Genomic DNA, 18,378 nt, shown 5'->3' with positions numbered 1-18,378 from the left:
GTTTTAGGAGATTAGTATAAGTCCATTGAGTGGCCTCTGATATCCATTTCTGTTTTAGGAGACTGGTGTAAATCCATTTATTGGTATCCGGTATCCACCTTTTATTTCTTTGTTTGAGGAGATTAGTGTAAGACCATTGAGTGGCATCTGATATCCAGTTTTATTTTAGGAGATTGGTATAAGCCCAGTGATTGGCATCCGATATCCGCTTTTCTTGTTTGTTTGTTATTATCCATTGCTATTCCAAAGGACACACTTGAATCATCCCCTATATGATTTCAAGAAGTGAACTTTCTAAGAAGTTTTACTATCCATCTTCATCCATTCATCCTCATTATGTCCTAAACCTTTTCACACATTGTTTTCAAACTTGACATAGATATTGTGCAAACATCTTCATGCTTTTCAAACTAAAAACCTGGACCCCAAGTCCTTGACTTTTTTCAAACTCATTTCATAATACTTCTTCAAATCAATCTTAATCATACTTTGACTCCACTTTCATAATCACAAACAATTAACTTCACCCATTCACTTGTTTTGGCTTTGTCCATTGTTAATCTTTTCATGCATTAGCCATAGGTTTCAATTATCATTGTGGTTGATGTAAATCTTGCCTATCCTTAGTGAGTCGACAGTAAGACTTCCGTACTGAAAACAGGGCTAACCCCTCTAGTACGTCGAAGCTATCCTCGCATGGTGGATGTTGGTTTTGGTCGAGTGTTCTCCCATTGATAATGAAAAGCCTCAGTGCTTGTGTTTAAAATTGAATCCACCAACTTTTGGAAATCTTTTAGCCGAACTACGGCGTTTTGATCCTTACCTTTGATGGAAGGTACGTAGGCAGCGGGTTCATCCGTTCAAACCCAATAACCCAATAAAAATTGTACATTCTTTTCTCATCATCCCAAACATGTTTGCACAACGTTTATGTCATAACAAATAACCATTTAATACAACAGGTGTGAAAAGGGCTCCCTAGGAGTACCTAGGACGTAGTGGGTGCCTAACACCTTCCCATTGCGTAATTTACCCCTTACCCAGACTCTCTGATCTTTTTATTAGTTTTCTACGTGTAAAACTTCTTAGGCTTTTGTTCGCTTTTTAGCCAATCCTTTGGATAAATAAAAGTGCGGTGGCGACTCGAAATTTCATTGTATCTCTTGCTTATGATTTAATCGATAGATCATATAGCGACGAATACACCGCTACATATCGCACAAGCTAAGGAGCCTAGATCTCACCAACGATCCAAACACATACATATGCGTTATCACCTCATTCGAGAGATAATAGATAGAGGAGATGTGAAAATATGTAGAGTACCAACACTTGAAAATATCGCAGACCCACTGACAAAGCCTCTTGCACAGCAGAAGCATGATGGCCATACTAGATCTATGGGCATTAGGGGTATGCCTGATTGGCTCTAGTGCTAGTGGGAGATTGTTGGTGTAAGCCCTAGAGGGCAATACTTTTGGTACTTGTATCGAATTATTTAAGACTTTTTCTTTATTATGTTTGTTTAATAAAGTCCCTAGAATAGCTAGTTCATTTAATGTATCAAGTATGACTTAATCATGTGATCACATTAAACATAAGGACATTATTCTTAAAGTATCCATAGTCGAGCTTTATTGTGAAGTGGGATAACATAAAGCATTAAGACTATTATGTATGTAGACTGATGATCACATCTCATGGATCATGGATAAGGAGTTATCAAGTTTTAAACATAAGTATGAATATTAAGCGTAATATTTATATTGGATTGACCCGCTATGAGAATACTATATAGAATGTTATGCAAAGTGTCATAAGTTATTCTCATGGTGATAATGGTGTATACCACCCTTCGAACTGAAACCACTATGGACCCTAGATGTAGAGTCGAGTGCTTTATTGCTAATCAAACATTGTCCGTAACTGGATGACCATAAAGACAGTTCGTGGGTACTCCACGAAGCATGCTAAGGGACATGAGTGACCTAGATGGAATTTGCCCATCCTGCGTAATAGGATAAATGTCTATGGGCCCAATATTGAACTGGACAAGGATGACACGGTCTATGTCTTGTGTTCAATATAGACATAAGGGCACAAGGGTAATTATACACATAAGTATTATCACAAAACGATTTGTCAGATCACATGACATTTTCGTGTCTTGGGTAGTAGTGATGTGTTGCTAGATACCGCTTACTGTTTATTATGTTAAATACGTGATTTAATATAATTGCCAATGCTGCGAAAACCAACAGGGTCAAACACATAGGACAGATTGATGAGAGATAGAGTAACTAAGGAACACCGTAAGGTACGGTGCACTTAAGTGAATTGTAGAACACCGTAAGGTACGGTGTACTTAAGTAGAATATGAAATATGGTAAGGTACCACGCGCTTAAGTGATTTTTGACATATTATAAAATATGGGCCACATACACTTAAGTGGGCTTTTTAGCTTGTAGCCCACACAAGTGGTTCTATAAATAGAACCCTTGTGCAGAAGCATTCAGTGCAGTTGCAAATTCGTTTTCTCTCTCTCTCCCTCTCTCTCTTTCTCTCTCTCTCTCTCCCTCTCTCTCTTTCTCTCTCTCTCTCTCTCTCTCTCTCTCTCTCTCTCTCTCTCACACACACACACACACACACACACACACACACACACACACACACACACTCAAAGCCTTCATTCGTAGCAGCTAGCACTGAGATTGAAGGAATCCGTTCGTGTGGACTGAGTAGAGGCGTTGTCATCGTTCAACGTTCGTGATCGCTCCGTAGATCTGTATCAAAGGTTTCAATCGTCACAAGAGGTAACGATTCTATCACTGATCATGCCCATTCGTAAGGATCACTAAAGGAGAAAATTTTAAATTCCGTTGCATTTTGGACCGCCCTTCTCCTTCACTAGTTTGGGTCATGTTAGCTCCAAATTTGACAACCAAGCTTGTAGAAAAGCTTTGTCAATTTTTGTGGTTCTAGATGAACAACCATTTAGTGCAGTTGGGGAGGAAGGTTTTAAGTACTATTCTAAAGTAATGCAACCCCAATTTACTCTCCCATCTAGGCGTACAATGGCTAGAGACTGTTTTCAGCTACACTTGGATGAAAAACAAAAACTAAAAGCCTTCTTTAAGTCTGACTTCAATAAAGTAGCACTTACTACTGATTGTTGTACTTCTATTCAAAATCAAAACTACTTAACCCTTACATCACACTTTGTGGATAACAAATGGAACTATGAAAAGAGAATTATAAGCTTCACAGTTATTCCAAACCACAAGGGTGACACGGTAGGTAGGAAGATTGAAGAGGTGTTAAGGGATTGGGGAATTAGGAATGTGTCTACCATAACTGTTGATAATGCAACTTCAAATGATGTAGCTGTAACATATTTGCTTAGAAAAATATCAACTATGAATGGGATGACGGGGGATGGAAAATGTTTTCATATGAGGTGTGTAGCACCTCAAATTTGCACCTCCCATTTTGTACATTCATTTTCATATTAGTTCATAACATTAACATTGTCCACTGCATAACATTGCATTGTCCATTTGCCCAAGTGCAAGTCATCAGACAAGATTAGGTCAACTGGTCAGGAGAATCAGTCAAGCAAGCAAGCATGTGCAATTTCTATTGAGGCAAAAACCTAGGGTTGGTTCAACATGTTCACATGGCCTAGGGTTCATTTTGGAGTGATTTGTCCAAAGATTGGATGTTCAAAAGTCATCAGTCAAGCTGGATTTCATCTGAAACCCTAGAAAGTCAACTGTGGTCAACTGTGTCTGAAATCATGGATTTGAAGGTGGGAGATGGTTTGAAAGGTTTCATTCATGTCCATACAAGTCTCATTTGACATTTCAAAGATCAAGATTGAAGAATTTGAGGTCAGATGGAAAGTTTCTAAAAATAGTAAGTGACCTATAATTTCAAACTGCCCAAAATAGAAAGGTCTTCTCCTCAAATTTACATCATCATACAAGCTTCAAATGAAATTTTGTCCAACATGAAAGTTGAATATCTTGTTCTCCCATTTCCAAAAAGTCCAAGAACATCCATTTCTCATGTGTGGTTGGCAAGTTATGATCAAATCATTGTCAAGAATTTTTGAACTTCAAAGTGGGATAACTTTCACACCAATTGGCCAAATTGAGTGAGGTTTTTTTGGAGCATTTCACATTTGACATGAGCTATCATAATCCTTCATCACATTTCATCAAAAATCATCATACACAAAGTCCATTTTTCAAGTGACTTGAATTTAAAAAGGGAGGGAAAAAAGTGACTTTCAAAACTAAGCATTTTCCATGCATTCCAAGCTTGGCATTTGGTCTAAAATCACATTTGGAGTGTGTTTGGACAGGGTTTCGTGCACTGTAGCAAGGCATTGCATACATGAGGTTATTTTGGCCAATTACACATAAACTTGCATTTTCACTAATTACCAAGGCTTTTGGCTAATTGAGATTAACAAAGTGGATTAACAGCTCATATATATTCCTAATCCTAACTGAATCCATCATTAACATTCATTTCAAACAGATCTAGATCAAGAATTGCACAATTCTCTCAACTTTTCATTTCACTTTTTCTGCAAATTCTCCAAGAACATTGCATTGGTTCTTCATTGTTTCATCATCTACAATCATTATTGAGCTTCTGTAAGCAAGGAATCGCCATTTCAAAGCTGGATTAAGAACTGTTGGAGCATGTGCATAGCTATGGCAGTTGGAGATTCCATTGAATTCAAGCATTGCTGAGCATCAAATCCTCATCCATTCATCCATTGAAGAGTTGTGTAACATCTGTTTTTGCTTATCCAAGCTTGAAAGCCACGAATTCAACTCTGCCATCACTTGAAGGTTAGAAATCGATTCTAATAATTCTTGAAATTAAGCTATGCATTTGATAGATCCTTGATTGTGGAGTATGCTGCACTTTGTAGAATTGAATTTCATTGAGAATTGAATGAGATATCTGGATTTTAAGTTTGGTTGACAAAACTTTCCTTGCTCGATCTGGACTTGTTAGTTTGAATTAGGAAAAATCATGTTAAGATTGTTGTTGTGCTTGAGAAGATGAAGCTATTGATGTGCTCAATTTTGATTTTGGTGATATTTGTTCATGTGCTGGAATTTTGGATGAAGAACATGATGAATGTGTGAAGAACACTTTCCAGATATTGTTTAATCTGCTCCCCGTGTATATGCATGCGTTTTGCTTGTTTTTATGCCATGAAGCCAATCACGCTGCGCCACATGTATTAGTGAAACGCGGCGTTTCACTATGGCGCACGCTAGTTTGAACTTGGAGGAGGTTCGATCCTCCGCTCATGCACTTTTCATTTTAGGTTTTGGCATTTCTTCATATCATGTTATCATGTTCACCTTGCCTTGTTTCACTTTTTTTTAATTTTTTCTTTTCCTTAATAAAATCATAACTCATTCAGTATTTGTCCAAATAATATGAGATTTTTTCCATGATGATCCTTGCCATGTCTAGTATTTTTTGATGATTTCTGTGGAAATTGTGCACGTGTGGATTTCTGTTTTGGCTAGGGTTTGTGTGAATATGTCATTTGTTGCACCTTGTTTACCATTTTGATCATGAAATGGTGATGCTTAATTGGAAATTCTTGAAACTTTGCATGCATAACCTAGACACCTTGAGGAGCATTTTGGTATATAGTTTGTGATTTTTGCATTCCTGGTTTGTGAGATATGATCTGATCATTAGAGGTGTGACAATTTGTGTCACACCATTTCTTGCTTGACTTCATGATTTTTGTTACCATGCCATATGAACTCAAAATGACCTGAATTTTTGCATGTTGAATCTTATGAATATTGAGAATGTTTGTGAATTTTCTTGGAATTTTTGAATGCATTTCCAATTTGTTTGATAATTTCTCCCCTGTTTGACCAATTGTGAACCTTTTGTGAGTCTTGATCTCATATGATTTGGGAAATTCTTGTTGTTTATTGGATGGATTTGAAATTTGGCATGTGTATTATAGACATCTTGAAGTTTGCCATGGCTTTGATTTGGTTCATTTATCTTATGCCAATTCTGTTTTATGCTTGCTTGAAGTTGATGCATGTTTTGATGCCTTGTATGAGCTTGCTCGAGTATGCTTTGACTTGTTGAATTTAATTGACTTGCTTCCTCTTGTCCAAATGACTTGAAATTTGGTGTGTAGGCCATGTTATGAATGCTGTTTGACCATGAATTTTTTGGGGATTTATTGAAATGTTTGTGAGTTGATTTGATTTGAATCATTCTGTTTGGTTCTATGAGCTTCAAATTGCATGCCTTGCACTCTTTGATGTATGAAATGATATTGGTTGATGATATGAATGTGAGACCACCTGGATTTGATTCTTATTTGATTGAGCTTGATTTTTGATAAGTTTTACATTCTGTTTTGGTTTATTGCTCCCATTTTGACCCTAGTCTTGTACTAGTGGTTTGTGCTCTCACATTTGAGCTTTGTTTCAGGTTAAGAGCACAATTGCTTATGCTTGATGATGTGCACTCAATTGGAGTTGGTTTATTGATTGTTTATGACTAACTTTGAGTTTGTTTTGTAGGCATTGAGACTTATGCTTATGCCTTGTGGCTTGCACCTTTATGCATTAATGCTTGTTATCTGTTTGTGCTGTGGACTTGTAATGGTCTGTTTGCTTTTTGTTTGTCTGGTATACTGATTATGTTGGATTGATTTCAGGTACCTTAGTTGCTAAAGTTCCCTTGTGAACTTGTGTTTGCTTTGCTTGCTAGATTGAGCATTGAGGTATAATGATCTCTTCTCCATGTAGTCTGGAAGACCTGACCTGTTACTTGGCCAGGCACCTGTCTGAAGTCCTCCTTAAGAGGCAATGCTTGTGCTTGTTTATTTTTGTCCCCAAGCAGGAAAAGACCTTTGATAAGGCAATTGGCAGATACAAGAGATGTGCAATCCATCTCCCGCTCTTCTGTTGAGTCGTCCCTTTGCTCACACAACTGGTGTTGATGCATTGTGGACATTAACCCCAAGATCTATGTTGAGTCAGTGTCATAAGTGTAGAAGGGTTCCCACTTTCTGGACCCACACTTCATTGTCCGAAGCTCTCCCAGGCCAGGGATAAGAGCTGTGAAGTCTCATCTTCACTCACCTTTCATCAGCTTCACCCTAACTCTCAATGTTAGGGTTAAGAGCTAACCTCACCCTGATACAGTGGCTTGTTTGTCGAGGTTGACATGACCCCTCGACTAAAGCCTAGCCTTGATGTTTGAGCCCCTTGTTGGTGTGTTTACTTCATGATGTATGTGTTTGTGTGGTGTGATTGTATCCCCTAGGTTTGCTAGACTCCGCGTAGTCTCGTTTGCATGTCAATTAAGGTAGCACGGTTCCTTCGTATAGGACTTCCTTTCTTGCTTGAGCTTTCCTAAAACACAAACAAACATTATCCCCTCTTAAGGATACGTCAACTCCTTCTACTACAGGTGAGTAAGTCTCCAAAGGTCGAGCATCCGGTAGATTGCGTAGTGACGTCGTCCACTTAAAAAACACAAACCAACAAGGATAGTTTAGCCGAACTACGACAACTCTGATTCTCATGTCCTGATGAGATACGTAGGCACGAGATGCGATGTCTTGTCGAGTTTGACTAACAACTAACACTAATTCTTTTCTCTCGCCCTCGTCGCGATTGAGACCTTCCCCTTCTCTTGCCCTAGTTGCAATCGAGACCCTTCTTCTTCCTGTGTTGGTGTGGAGTCTGACGTAAGTCCAGCGATTGGCAGTCGGTTTCCTGTGTCCTGTTGTGTGCTTGGAGTCCGGTATAAGTCCATCAAGTGGCATCTGGTTTCCAGTGTGGTTTGTTTTGGTTCAGAATCTGATGTAAGTCCAGCGATTGGCATTCAGATTCCACGTTTGCCTGTGTCTGTTGTGTTGGGTGTGCGTGAGCCGAGCTACAAATGCTCTGATTCTTCTTAGTCCAAGAAGATACGTATGCATAGGATGCGACATCCTAGCGAGCATGTGTTTTCCCCCCAGTCCGAACTACTTCGACTCTGATGTCTATGCTTGACAGACTAAGTAGGCCCAGGATGCGATATCCTGCCGAGTCAGTCTTGTTTGTTTTCTTGTGTCTCTTTCAGCCAGTGTTTGTTTGTTTATGAGCAGTGTTTTAGCAACCATTTTCCTTCCTTTTGTGCGTGGATCCCGTCGAGTACGACGGATGCGTAGGGGTGCTAATACCTTCCCTTCGCATAACCGACTCCCGATCCCATTCTCTTTGGTCGCGAGACCATGTCTTTCCCAGGTTTACTTCGAGCGTTTCCTTTCCCTCTTTGGGATAAATAACGCACGGTGGCGGCTCTGTTGTTTCGTTTTCCCACCGGTTTTTCGCGTAATGCGACAAGGTGTGCTGATCACATATTGAACTTGGTGGTAAATGAGGGTTTGAAAGATAAGAATTTGTCTATTACTAGTGTTAGGGGTGCTGTTAGATTTGTCAAGTCCTCCCCTCATAGGGCCGTCAAGTTTAAAGAATGCATTGAATTTGCTGGAATAACTTGTAAAAAACTAGTATGTCTCGATGTTTCAACTCGTTGGAACGTGACATATTTGATGCTTGAGGCTATAGAGAAGTTTCAAGCTGCTTTTGATAAGCTTGAGCATGAAGAGTCGAGCTATAGGGAGTTCTTTGGAAAAGGTAGTCCTCTTAGTAGTGATGATTGGGACATTATTAGAGCCTTTATCTCTTTTTTAAAGTTATTCTATGAAGCAACTAATGTTTTTTCCACCTCTCAAAGTGTGAGTTTGCATAGTGCTTTTCACCAAGTGTGTGCGATCTATTGTGAGCTGAAGCAAACTACTATGAACTTGAATGGTGTTTTTGCAAGTGTGGGTGGGGACATGATGGAAAAGTGTAATAGATATTGAGGGTGTGCTACTAAGATGAACAAGTTGATTTATTTTGGAATTATTTTGGATCCAAGATACAAGTTGAGTTATATTAAGTGGACTTTTAAGGATATGTATGGAGTTGGATCTGTGTTTGCTATCGGGTTGATCAAATCTATAAAAGAGAGCTTACAAAAATTGTATGATTGGTATAAGCAAGCTTATGACCAAAATCATAATAGACAACCTCTTGGTAGTGGTGAAAACAATGTTTCCAATGATGAAACAACAGATGGCCGTCCTTCACTAATGGCTAGAGCCGATGCTTTTGAGCAACATTTAGAGGAACAAGACTCGATTGATCAACAAAATGAGCTTGAGGGTTTATAATCTAGTAAGTGTGTCAAAAGGGATCCTAAATTTGACCTTCTTGTGTGGTGGAAACACAATTCAACATAATATCCTATTTTATCTACAATAGCTAAAGATATTTTTGCCACACTAGTGTCTACGGTTGCATCAGAAAGTGCCTTCAGTACGGGAGGGAGAGTCTTAGAAACTTATAGGAGCTCCCTAAAACCTGAAATGGCAGAGGCATTAATTTGCACCCAGAATTGGTTAAAGTCGTCTTTTAGCTATTTCAAAGACTTGAATCTCATGGAAGATTTTGAGCTTTCTGAAGATATTATAGCAGGTAAAATTATTTCTAAAAATGTTATATCTTTATTTCATAATTGTTACATCTTTCTAAAAAAATGTTTATTTCATAATTGTTATATCTTTCTAAAAAAATGTTTATTTCATTATTTCAGAATTTGAAGAAATTTCTTCTGCAGCAAGAAGAGGATCTTCTGGTTGTGCTTAAAAAATATGGATATATTTACTTTATTAATTTGATTTACTTATTACTTTATTCCTTTTTAAAACTTAATATTTTTCTTGTTTAATTTTTTGAGTTCAACTATGTTTTTTGAAGTCATATGTGACTTATATTTTGTGACTAATCAATGACCAAACAATATATATTTTGTCCTGTGGATTTTGAAGATATTCAAACTAGTCAAATTTTGGTATGCATCAAACAATATATTATTGTGTTAATTATCATTAGTGATTTATTAGTTGGATTTAATACTAATTAATTCTGAACTGAAGTTGGTAATGTCATGGTCGGTTGTCCATTAGTTAGATGAAGTATTGCTAATTGTGTCAATAGAATATTTTGAGGCCATGCAGGAACAGTTGGGTAAAACTGTGACGATACGCTATATAGCCAGGATCAATTGATACATTTTGCATCATCTTGGTAAATGAGCAGCAACATACGCTATTGTTGGACTATTGTTGTGTGACACTAGTGTGTTTATTTGGGTATATGAAGCATGAAAACAGTAGCAGTCAAAGAACTCAAAGAACTCAAAGAACTATAAAGCAAGATCCATTAAACTATAAGTGTATTCAACTTGTTTTGTATTGTGTTTGAAATTTATAAGTTGTCCTAAAAACCATGTACTTATATCATTGATGGCAACAATATGCATTACTTTGCTCCATTGAAATTTAATGAGAGAGTAGTGATAAAAGTCTTATCTTAGTTATGGCAACAATATGCATTACTTTGCTCCACGATGTATGAGAGTATTTATTAATATGTCAGCTACTTGTAAACCTTCACATCCATTTATTTTCTTTTAATTCAACTTGGAAATTATGATACATCAGTACAATTGTGTCAAAAACGTTAGGGAATGCTTTCTAATAAGATCTTAATTTTAGTAGAATAACTTATCATTCTAATAGGATCTTAACAAATTTATTATTTATTTATTCATTACATAATATGTGTGCGTTAAAGCTTTTGTTGAATGAGATTCTAAAATTTTGATTCAGTTGCAATAGAATTGAAGTGTATTGTCAAGACCATTCTCATTAATTATAGCTTTATCTTGAATTCTAATTGTGTTTGACTATTGTGGTAGTTTTTAAGGAATTACATGTTGCTTATTTGATATGACCTTTCTTTCATTGTTGAAAATTCATATGTAGTGTTTACTATAATTCATATTGTATATTCTCCTTAGTGGTGTACCACCTTTTTGGGTTGGTAAGATCAACCTTTAGTTTCAAAATGTCTACTATATTTATAGTTTCGGGTTGAGATTCTGATTGAAAAATTAACACATAAGGTGTGGTTAATTTTCTTTGCAGAAACTGAAAAGGGAATATTTTATCATATTGGATAGCAAACTTGACTTTGTTAATGAACCATGACCATCAATATCAGACAATGCTAAAGATCTAGTCAGGAAGATATTGAATCTGGATCCAAAGAAGAGAATTCTTTCTACACAAGTCCTTGGTACTACACTATTGTTTCTATTTTGGCTTAATCCTTAAATTAATCCACTCACAATAGTTATTCTTTAAATAAATTAAAAGTACTAAACTATCGTTTCTATTTTGACTTAATCCTCAAATTACTCAAATCATCAGTGAGAATGCTTACAATAGGTTTATATTGGGACTGTTTTTACTAAGGGACTGTTTTAACTTATAATTCTACATTTTATGCTGTAGAGAAAGCTATTCATGCTGCAAATTGAGGAAGTTGAGAAGTTGGTTACACTATTGAAGTTATTCTTATTGGAAGGTCATTGATAGTAGTTGATAATACTATTACTATTTAAATTGTAATTTGAATTTATGTTGATAGTGAATTTATGTTGGAGTCATTTGGATTTATGTTGAATTTAAATTTTAGTAATTTGTATCTTAAAATATGTCATTTGGACCAACAAAAAATCAGCCCAATAACCCGATTAGACTGCTTGTTTTAACCCGCGACCCATCATAACCCAACCCAGCCAAACCAATTAAGAAAATGGGCGGAAATGGGTATATATTGTTCAACCACGGGTTCGGTTGGGTGTGACTTTTCAGCCCGAAACCGCCCGACCCGGCCCGTTGTCCAGCCCTACTTGTACTCTAGCGCGGAGCCATGAAATCAAGGAGTTGATCATATCAGCTATTATCCATACCACACACAACCTGGATTGCAAGGTGTCGCAACGCGAAAAACAACCGGCGGAAAAAAAACAGTTTACAGAGCCGCCACCGACGCTATTCATCCTATGACGGAAAGGAAGCGCAGGACTAACCTAAGAAAGGGAAAGGAACGGTCTTACGACCAGAGATTACAAGGTACGGGAGTCGGTTACGCAAGGGGAATGTATTAGCACCCCTCACGTCCGTCGTACTCGACGGGATCCACACTCAAAAGATAACTCAAATAATAGGAAAAGGTTGCTAATAAAACTGCTCAAAGAAATTGCACAAACTGGAATAATAAACAAGTGAAAGAAGATGGAGGAAATGGACTCGGCAGGATGTCGCATCCTGGGCCTACGTAGTTTGTTAGAAACAAACATCAGAGTCAACGTAGTTCGGGGAAAGGGAGACATGCTCGCTAAGACATCGCGTCTTATGCCTACGTATCTTCTCTATCCAGAGAAGAATCAGAGCACTCGTAGCTCGGCTAACGCACGCCGAAATAAAACACCAAAAAGAGACGCTGAGACGTCAAAGAAACACTCAAAAGGAAACAGAATGCCAATACATGGACTTACGCCTGACTCCCAACAACAACATAAAAGGAAACAAAATGCCAATACATGGACTTATATCCGACTCCTAACAACAACAAACAAAAGGAAACAGAATGCCAATACATGGACTTACATCCGACTCCTAACAACAACAAACGTCACAAATGAAACCCAAAGATGAACCCCGAAGATGATAACCATAATCACAAATGAACCCCAAGTGAGTGACAACCGTCACCAATGAACCCCAAGTGAGTGACAACCGTCACAAATGAATCCCAAGTGAACTCCAAAGATGATAACCATCATCACAAATGAACCCCAAATGAATGACAAAAGAAATCCCCCAAGGTATAAACATACCACACACGCCCACGCTGGACAAATAAGTACTCACACCAAAACAAAGAAGAGGGTGAACACACACAAGACAACACAGCAAAAAAGAAAAAGGGTGCCCGGAGAGATTGCTCGCAACCTCCTGCCTACGTATCTCATATGGTATGAGAATCAGGGCGATGTAGTTCCCCTTAACAGGGGTACAACACTTTCCTAACCAGAGACCAGGGAAACAACAAACTAATAGGGAGACTAAGACTCGAGCCTAATAGTTGTCATGCCATCAAACATCCCTAAGTTGAGGTCTCTAACGAAGAATCCTACTTCTTCAGAAATCAATCATACAACTCCTACAAAAATGGAGATGAGAATAGGAAGGCAGATAAACACATCAACACAAGTGAACAAGCATCACTCACTATATCCACACAAAAGGCCCAAACAATGGGTAGGCTTTAGTCAAGAGGGGTCATATCAACCTCGACAAACAAGCCAAACTGTACAAGGGTAGTTTGTAGCTCTTAACCACTAACATTGAGAGTTAGGGTGAAGCTGATCAAAGATGGAAATGAGGATGAGACCTCATGCTCTTAACCCTGGCCGGGGTGAGCTCAAATCAAAGAAAGCGTGGGGATCCAGAAAGAGGGACCCTATTCCACTTGACAGACTCTGGACAAAGATCTTGGGTTCATGTTCAGAAGCATCAGCACGTAGTACGAGCATAATGAACGACTCGCTGAATAACGGGGGATTGGCTACTAATCCCTTTTATCCGTCAATTGCCTCTTCACTTAGGAGAACTTATCAAGTATCACATGCCTCATCTTGGAGGTCTTTGGCACAAATGTAAACAAACACAAACAGAGCCTCTTAAGGAGGACTTGCTAGCAAAATGCCTGCCAAAAAGGTGACAGGACTTCCAGACTACATGGAGTAAGAAGGTAGCTACCTAAGTGGTGTATCAACCATAATCCAAAGCTCAAGCAAGTGATAAAAGCAAGCAACTAAGGTACCTGTACAAAAGCTAACCAGTTAGTATCTCAGACAAACAATCAGAAAACAAACAGTGAAACCATCCAACTCAATGAGCAATGTTCAAGCATTCAAATGAAGCAATGAGCTTAACACATCAACTTAAATCCCTACAAAACACAAAGAAGTCATAACACAATCCAATTTGCATCTCAAAAAGTGAGCAACTCAACCATTAATGCTAAGTGTCCAAACCTGAAACACAAGTCAAGGTTAGTTCATGTACAAAACACTAGTATAAAGACTAGGTCCAAAACCAAACCAAATGATCAAAACAGAAGTCAATCTTTTGCATAAAGCAAGTTCAAACATATCACAAAATGTCCTCAAAAGGACCAGCATCAATTCACAAAGCAAATGTCTCAAATGATCCATGTAATGCAATGACCAACAAATGAGCACAAAATGGACATCCAAATTAGAAAATCCAAATCAAAATAGAAAAGCATCTAAAGACTTTGATATTTTTTATGCAAGCTACTCATGTTATGAACAAACAATATGCAAAATATCAAATCCAAAAGAGTTCAAATGATAAATGAACAAAAATTCACAAATGCAATGTCCAAAATGTGACACAAATTGTCACATACATCTTCATGTGTCAAAAACAATGATAGCATATGAGAAAAATACAAAACTAATTCTCAAAAATCATACCATGAGTGAAGATCAAGCAGACAAAAAATCAGATCAATTGGATTAAAGATGAAGATTCCACAAAGCATTGATCACAACATGTCAATTTAGCACAAGGTTCAATCAAAAATTCCAAAATAAAAATCCAGAAACAAACATTTCATGAAAATAATCCTATAAAAAACTAGACATTAAAACAAATCTATGAAAAAAATTGGAGTTAATTTGGATCATTTTTCAATTTTTAATGAATTTTACAAAATTAGCTAAAATAATTGGATAAACAAATGACATGGAAGGAAAAAAAATATTTGAATTTAAATCAGAATTAATCAGAACCATTGGATCAGGCGCGAAGAAACAATCAAACGACTCTTATTTAAACGCTCAAAGCGCACCGTTTCAATAATCTACATGGCATGCTCAGTCAGCTAGTCAACATGCACGCATGGCACAGTCAAACAACACAGTCCAATCATTCACACACGCGAGCAACACATCAGCACACAGCATGGCAAACACGTATGACTAAACGAAATGCTGTGTTTCATTTATTACATGGCAAGCACAATCATCAAGTCAAAGCACACGCAAGCAAGTCAAAGCAATAACAACCTATCAAACGGACATGCAAGCGTTTATGTCATCAGCCACATAGACCAAACCCTAAGAAAGTTGCAGACGGCGGAGCTAATCTCCGATCATCTTCTCCGACCACATCCACGGCGGAGCTAACAATTTTTTTTCCAGAATTGAGCAAACTATACACCGATTGAAAGCTGTTGCCAAGCACATTCCAAATATCATACTAGTTTCATCTAAATCATCATGAATTGCACGGATCGAACGAAAACATTTTCATCATCAAAACTTGAAGCTCATCATACATGTTCATTTCTAAGCCAAATCAAAATCTAATCATATCAGCATGCTCAGCTAAGTGAGATCTACACAATTATATACATAAAATTGCAAAAGGAGAGAATCAATTTTTCATCACCTGGAAATGCAGGTTGTTGTACACGCGTCCTCAAGCTCTCTTATGCTCCAGATCTACTCCACTGAACCTCTATTGAAGCTTTATGCACAAAGAATTGGATGAAAACACCTAGATCTGCTTCAATTTCAAACTTCCATTTCCATGAGAGTGCACTTGTTTTGCTCGAAATTGGACTGAATTCTTCAAACCAATGGTTGATTCTTACTCAATGATGCATGGTAATCAAGAATATGCAAAGAAATTTGGTGTTTGTGCGAAGAAATGCAAGAATCGAAGAGAGAGAAAAATGGAGGGAAACTTGAAATTCTAGATCTGAAAATTCTGTTATGAGCAATTACAGTTAGGGTTTGGCTTTGGCTTTTATATGGTGCACTAATCACGCTGAAATCCCAATTAGGCATTGGTTAATCTTGATTAGGGAAATGTGAAGTGAATTGCAAAAATTGCAAAATGAACTTGCATGGCCATGTAGCACGTGCTCTTTCTCATGCAAGGGTTTGAATCCACTCCAAATTATCCCATGGTCATGATGGAATGATTAAATTGCTTGTACCATAAGCCAATTTTGAATTATTGAATTTCCCTCCAAAATGAATATGAATTAAATAGTGAGCATACAAGCTTCTCTCATGCATGGCAAGACTTGTTTTGAGAAGTATTGGTCATGGGGAGTATTTTGCAAAAAGAATGGACCAATTTGGAGCTTTGAATCAAAAGTTATGTCACTTTGAACTTCCATGCACACCTTGTGATCATTTGGCCATAACTTCTCAACCAATCATCAGATGGACATGAAATAGGACTTTTTGGAAATGGGAGATAAAGACCTACAACTTTCATGTTCAACAAAAATCCATTTGAAACTTATTTGATGTTGATAAGTCAAGTTGAATGTGGACCAGAAACTTGCCATTTTTGGAAACTTTGAATTACAGGTCACTTTCCATTTTTGATAACTTTTGTCATGACTTCAAAATCTTCAAGATAAATGTTTAGAATGACAAATGGACCTCTTTTAAACATGACTGATGTGTCTCAACTCATTTCCCTACCTCATAGCCCTCAGTTGACTGTATAGTTGACTATTTGGTCCTCAGATGACCTTGAAATGTCTTGATCCACTTGAGCCTCCACCACTTGGGGAAATTGCTCCAAAATGAAACCCTAGCTCATGTAAGCTCTTCATAACAATCATGTGATCCTCATTCCCAGCAAATACCTCATCTCTCTGAGAAACCCTAGTTGGAAGAAAGGCATTGATTAGGGTTGATCAAAGGTCACAACCCTAATCCAAAGGAACTTGAGGATAACTCTGCAACTCTTGATGATGATAGAACCATGATGATGGTAATACATCCTTGCAAACAAGATGATGCTCAAGACCTTTGAAGAATCAAGAAACCCTGAATGGAGAGCAAAACCCTCAGATGGTTGATCATCAATTCATAGAGACCCTCAGGCTTGAATCATGTAACTTCCCATCTTCTGAAAAGACTTTGGAGGATGACCTTCTTATTTTCCATATGATATGCAAAAATGCAATGCCTAATGCTCTACACTATGAAATGCAATGTGTCAAACTAGTCTCAAGAAGAGGAGGGCAAATTTTGAGGTGTTACACAAGGAACAACATCATTTTTAAACATAAGTGGAAGTGAGTGTCTATGGGCTTTTCTTAAATAATATTGTCTTCACAAAATTTTAGTTAAAGGAGATTTTTTAATGCACTTTATATATTATCTAGATATTACGTGAAAATATTTAAATGTTTTTAGATTTTGTAGATGCATCTTCGGACGCATCAAATTCTCAGATAACGTTAAAATATTTTAAAGATACATTTATGTTTATTTTACGGAGATGTATCTCTGTAACCTATCAGAATAAAATAGTGCATATTGTATTTTGTTTACGTGTATTTAGATAAAGAGTTAAATCATATGATCCATATAAACCTACAATCTATATGCAAAAAATGACGTATATAATTTCAGATGGTCCAAATGGCATATATAAATAAAGTCGAATACAATGATAAAATAACATGAGGTGAAAATAAAATACAATTCATAGTGCAACTATTATATACTACTGCGCAACTGTTTATGTCAGACTACGTCTCCTCTGCCTCCTCGAGCTCCTCCGCCACCAATCCCCCCATCCTCTGGCGCTGTCTCCGATATGTCAATATTGCTCGTGCCTCCATCATGATGGCATATAGTACCTGCCTCACATCATATTCATCAGGGAAGATACATCTGTAAATGTCTGCTTGCACAATCTCTATAATGCGACGACATCTATGCAAGACATCCTCAACATGATCTAACTATACTTGCTCCTCCTCTAGTATCTCTCGATGGGCTGGCCTCAGTGTATCTCCTGGAGTAGCATGCATCATATACAGACGTGACACCCTTAAGAACCACCTGATGTACCCGTTCACGTACCTCCAGTCGCTCGGGGCTATGGTACTTTGTGCCTCCTCTAGTACCAAATGACTCTCATAATCATCAAATATGTCACCCATCTGTCTACATGTCAAAGCAGGAGGAGAAGATACATTAGGGTGTCTGGGAATGGTCTGAGTGTAGTCGAACTTCCGCATGACACACTCGGGAAGATGATGAGCAGTGAGACATAATTCACATGCCAACCATCCAGAGTATAACACTATCTCGTCAAATGGTATCATCTTGCGGTGATCGATATAACTGTTGAAGTGCATATACTCGGAAACCAAGCAGTCAAGATACACTCTAAACGACTCAGTCACCTGGTTCCCTCAGAGCGGGAAAAATGAAATAACATGTGGCATATCCTTAATGTAAGTCGGTACATTCACCCAGCCAGAGATGCGCGAGAAGTG

General features: G+C 37.7%; 2 protein-coding genes across 2 annotated transcripts; one reads left to right on the top strand and one right to left on the bottom strand.

The window, feature by feature from the left end:
* Nucleotides 1-3,075: 3,075 nt before the first annotated feature.
* LOC127095090 (zinc finger BED domain-containing protein RICESLEEPER 2) lies at nt 3,076-8,933 on the top strand. Its single transcript, XM_051033829.1, has 2 exons — nt 3,076-3,458; nt 8,411-8,933. The coding sequence occupies exons 1-2, from the start codon at nt 3,076-3,078 to the stop codon at nt 8,931-8,933; spliced, it is 906 nt and encodes a 301-aa protein (XP_050889786.1).
* An 8,689-nt stretch (nt 8,934-17,622) lies between these two features.
* Nucleotides 17,623-18,237, bottom strand: LOC127095089 (uncharacterized). Its single transcript, XM_051033827.1, has 2 exons — nt 17,845-18,237; nt 17,623-17,733 (listed from the first exon to the last, which is right to left on the bottom strand). The coding sequence occupies exons 1-2, from the start codon at nt 18,235-18,237 to the stop codon at nt 17,623-17,625; spliced, it is 504 nt and encodes a 167-aa protein (XP_050889784.1).
* Nucleotides 18,238-18,378: the final 141 nt, after the last annotated feature.

Source organism: Lathyrus oleraceus, chromosome 6 (genome assembly GCF_024323335.1).
Source record: "Lathyrus oleraceus cultivar Zhongwan6 chromosome 6, CAAS_Psat_ZW6_1.0, whole genome shotgun sequence".
NCBI classification, from domain to species: Eukaryota; Viridiplantae; Streptophyta; class Magnoliopsida; order Fabales; family Fabaceae; genus Lathyrus; species Lathyrus oleraceus.
The sequence above is the reverse complement of the archived record's forward strand: the minus strand, read 5'-3'. Positions and strand labels throughout refer to the sequence as shown.

Bases quoted from the DNA above. Each gene is read 5' to 3' on its own strand.
- LOC127095090 (XM_051033829.1), top strand. From the start codon at position 3,076: ATGGCTAGAGACTGTTTTCAGCTACACTTGGATGAAAAACAAAAACTA. The intron at 3,459-8,410 runs GTGTGTAGCACC...TAATGCGACAAG, and splicing joins GGAAAATGTTTTCATATGAG to GTGTGCTGATCACATATTGA.
- LOC127095089 (XM_051033827.1), bottom strand. From the start codon at position 18,237: ATGCACTTCAACAGTTATATCGATCACCGCAAGATGATACCATTTGAC. The intron at 17,734-17,844 runs GTATAGTTAGAT...GATGTGAGGCAG, and splicing joins AGATACTAGAGGAGGAGCAA to GTACTATATGCCATCATGAT.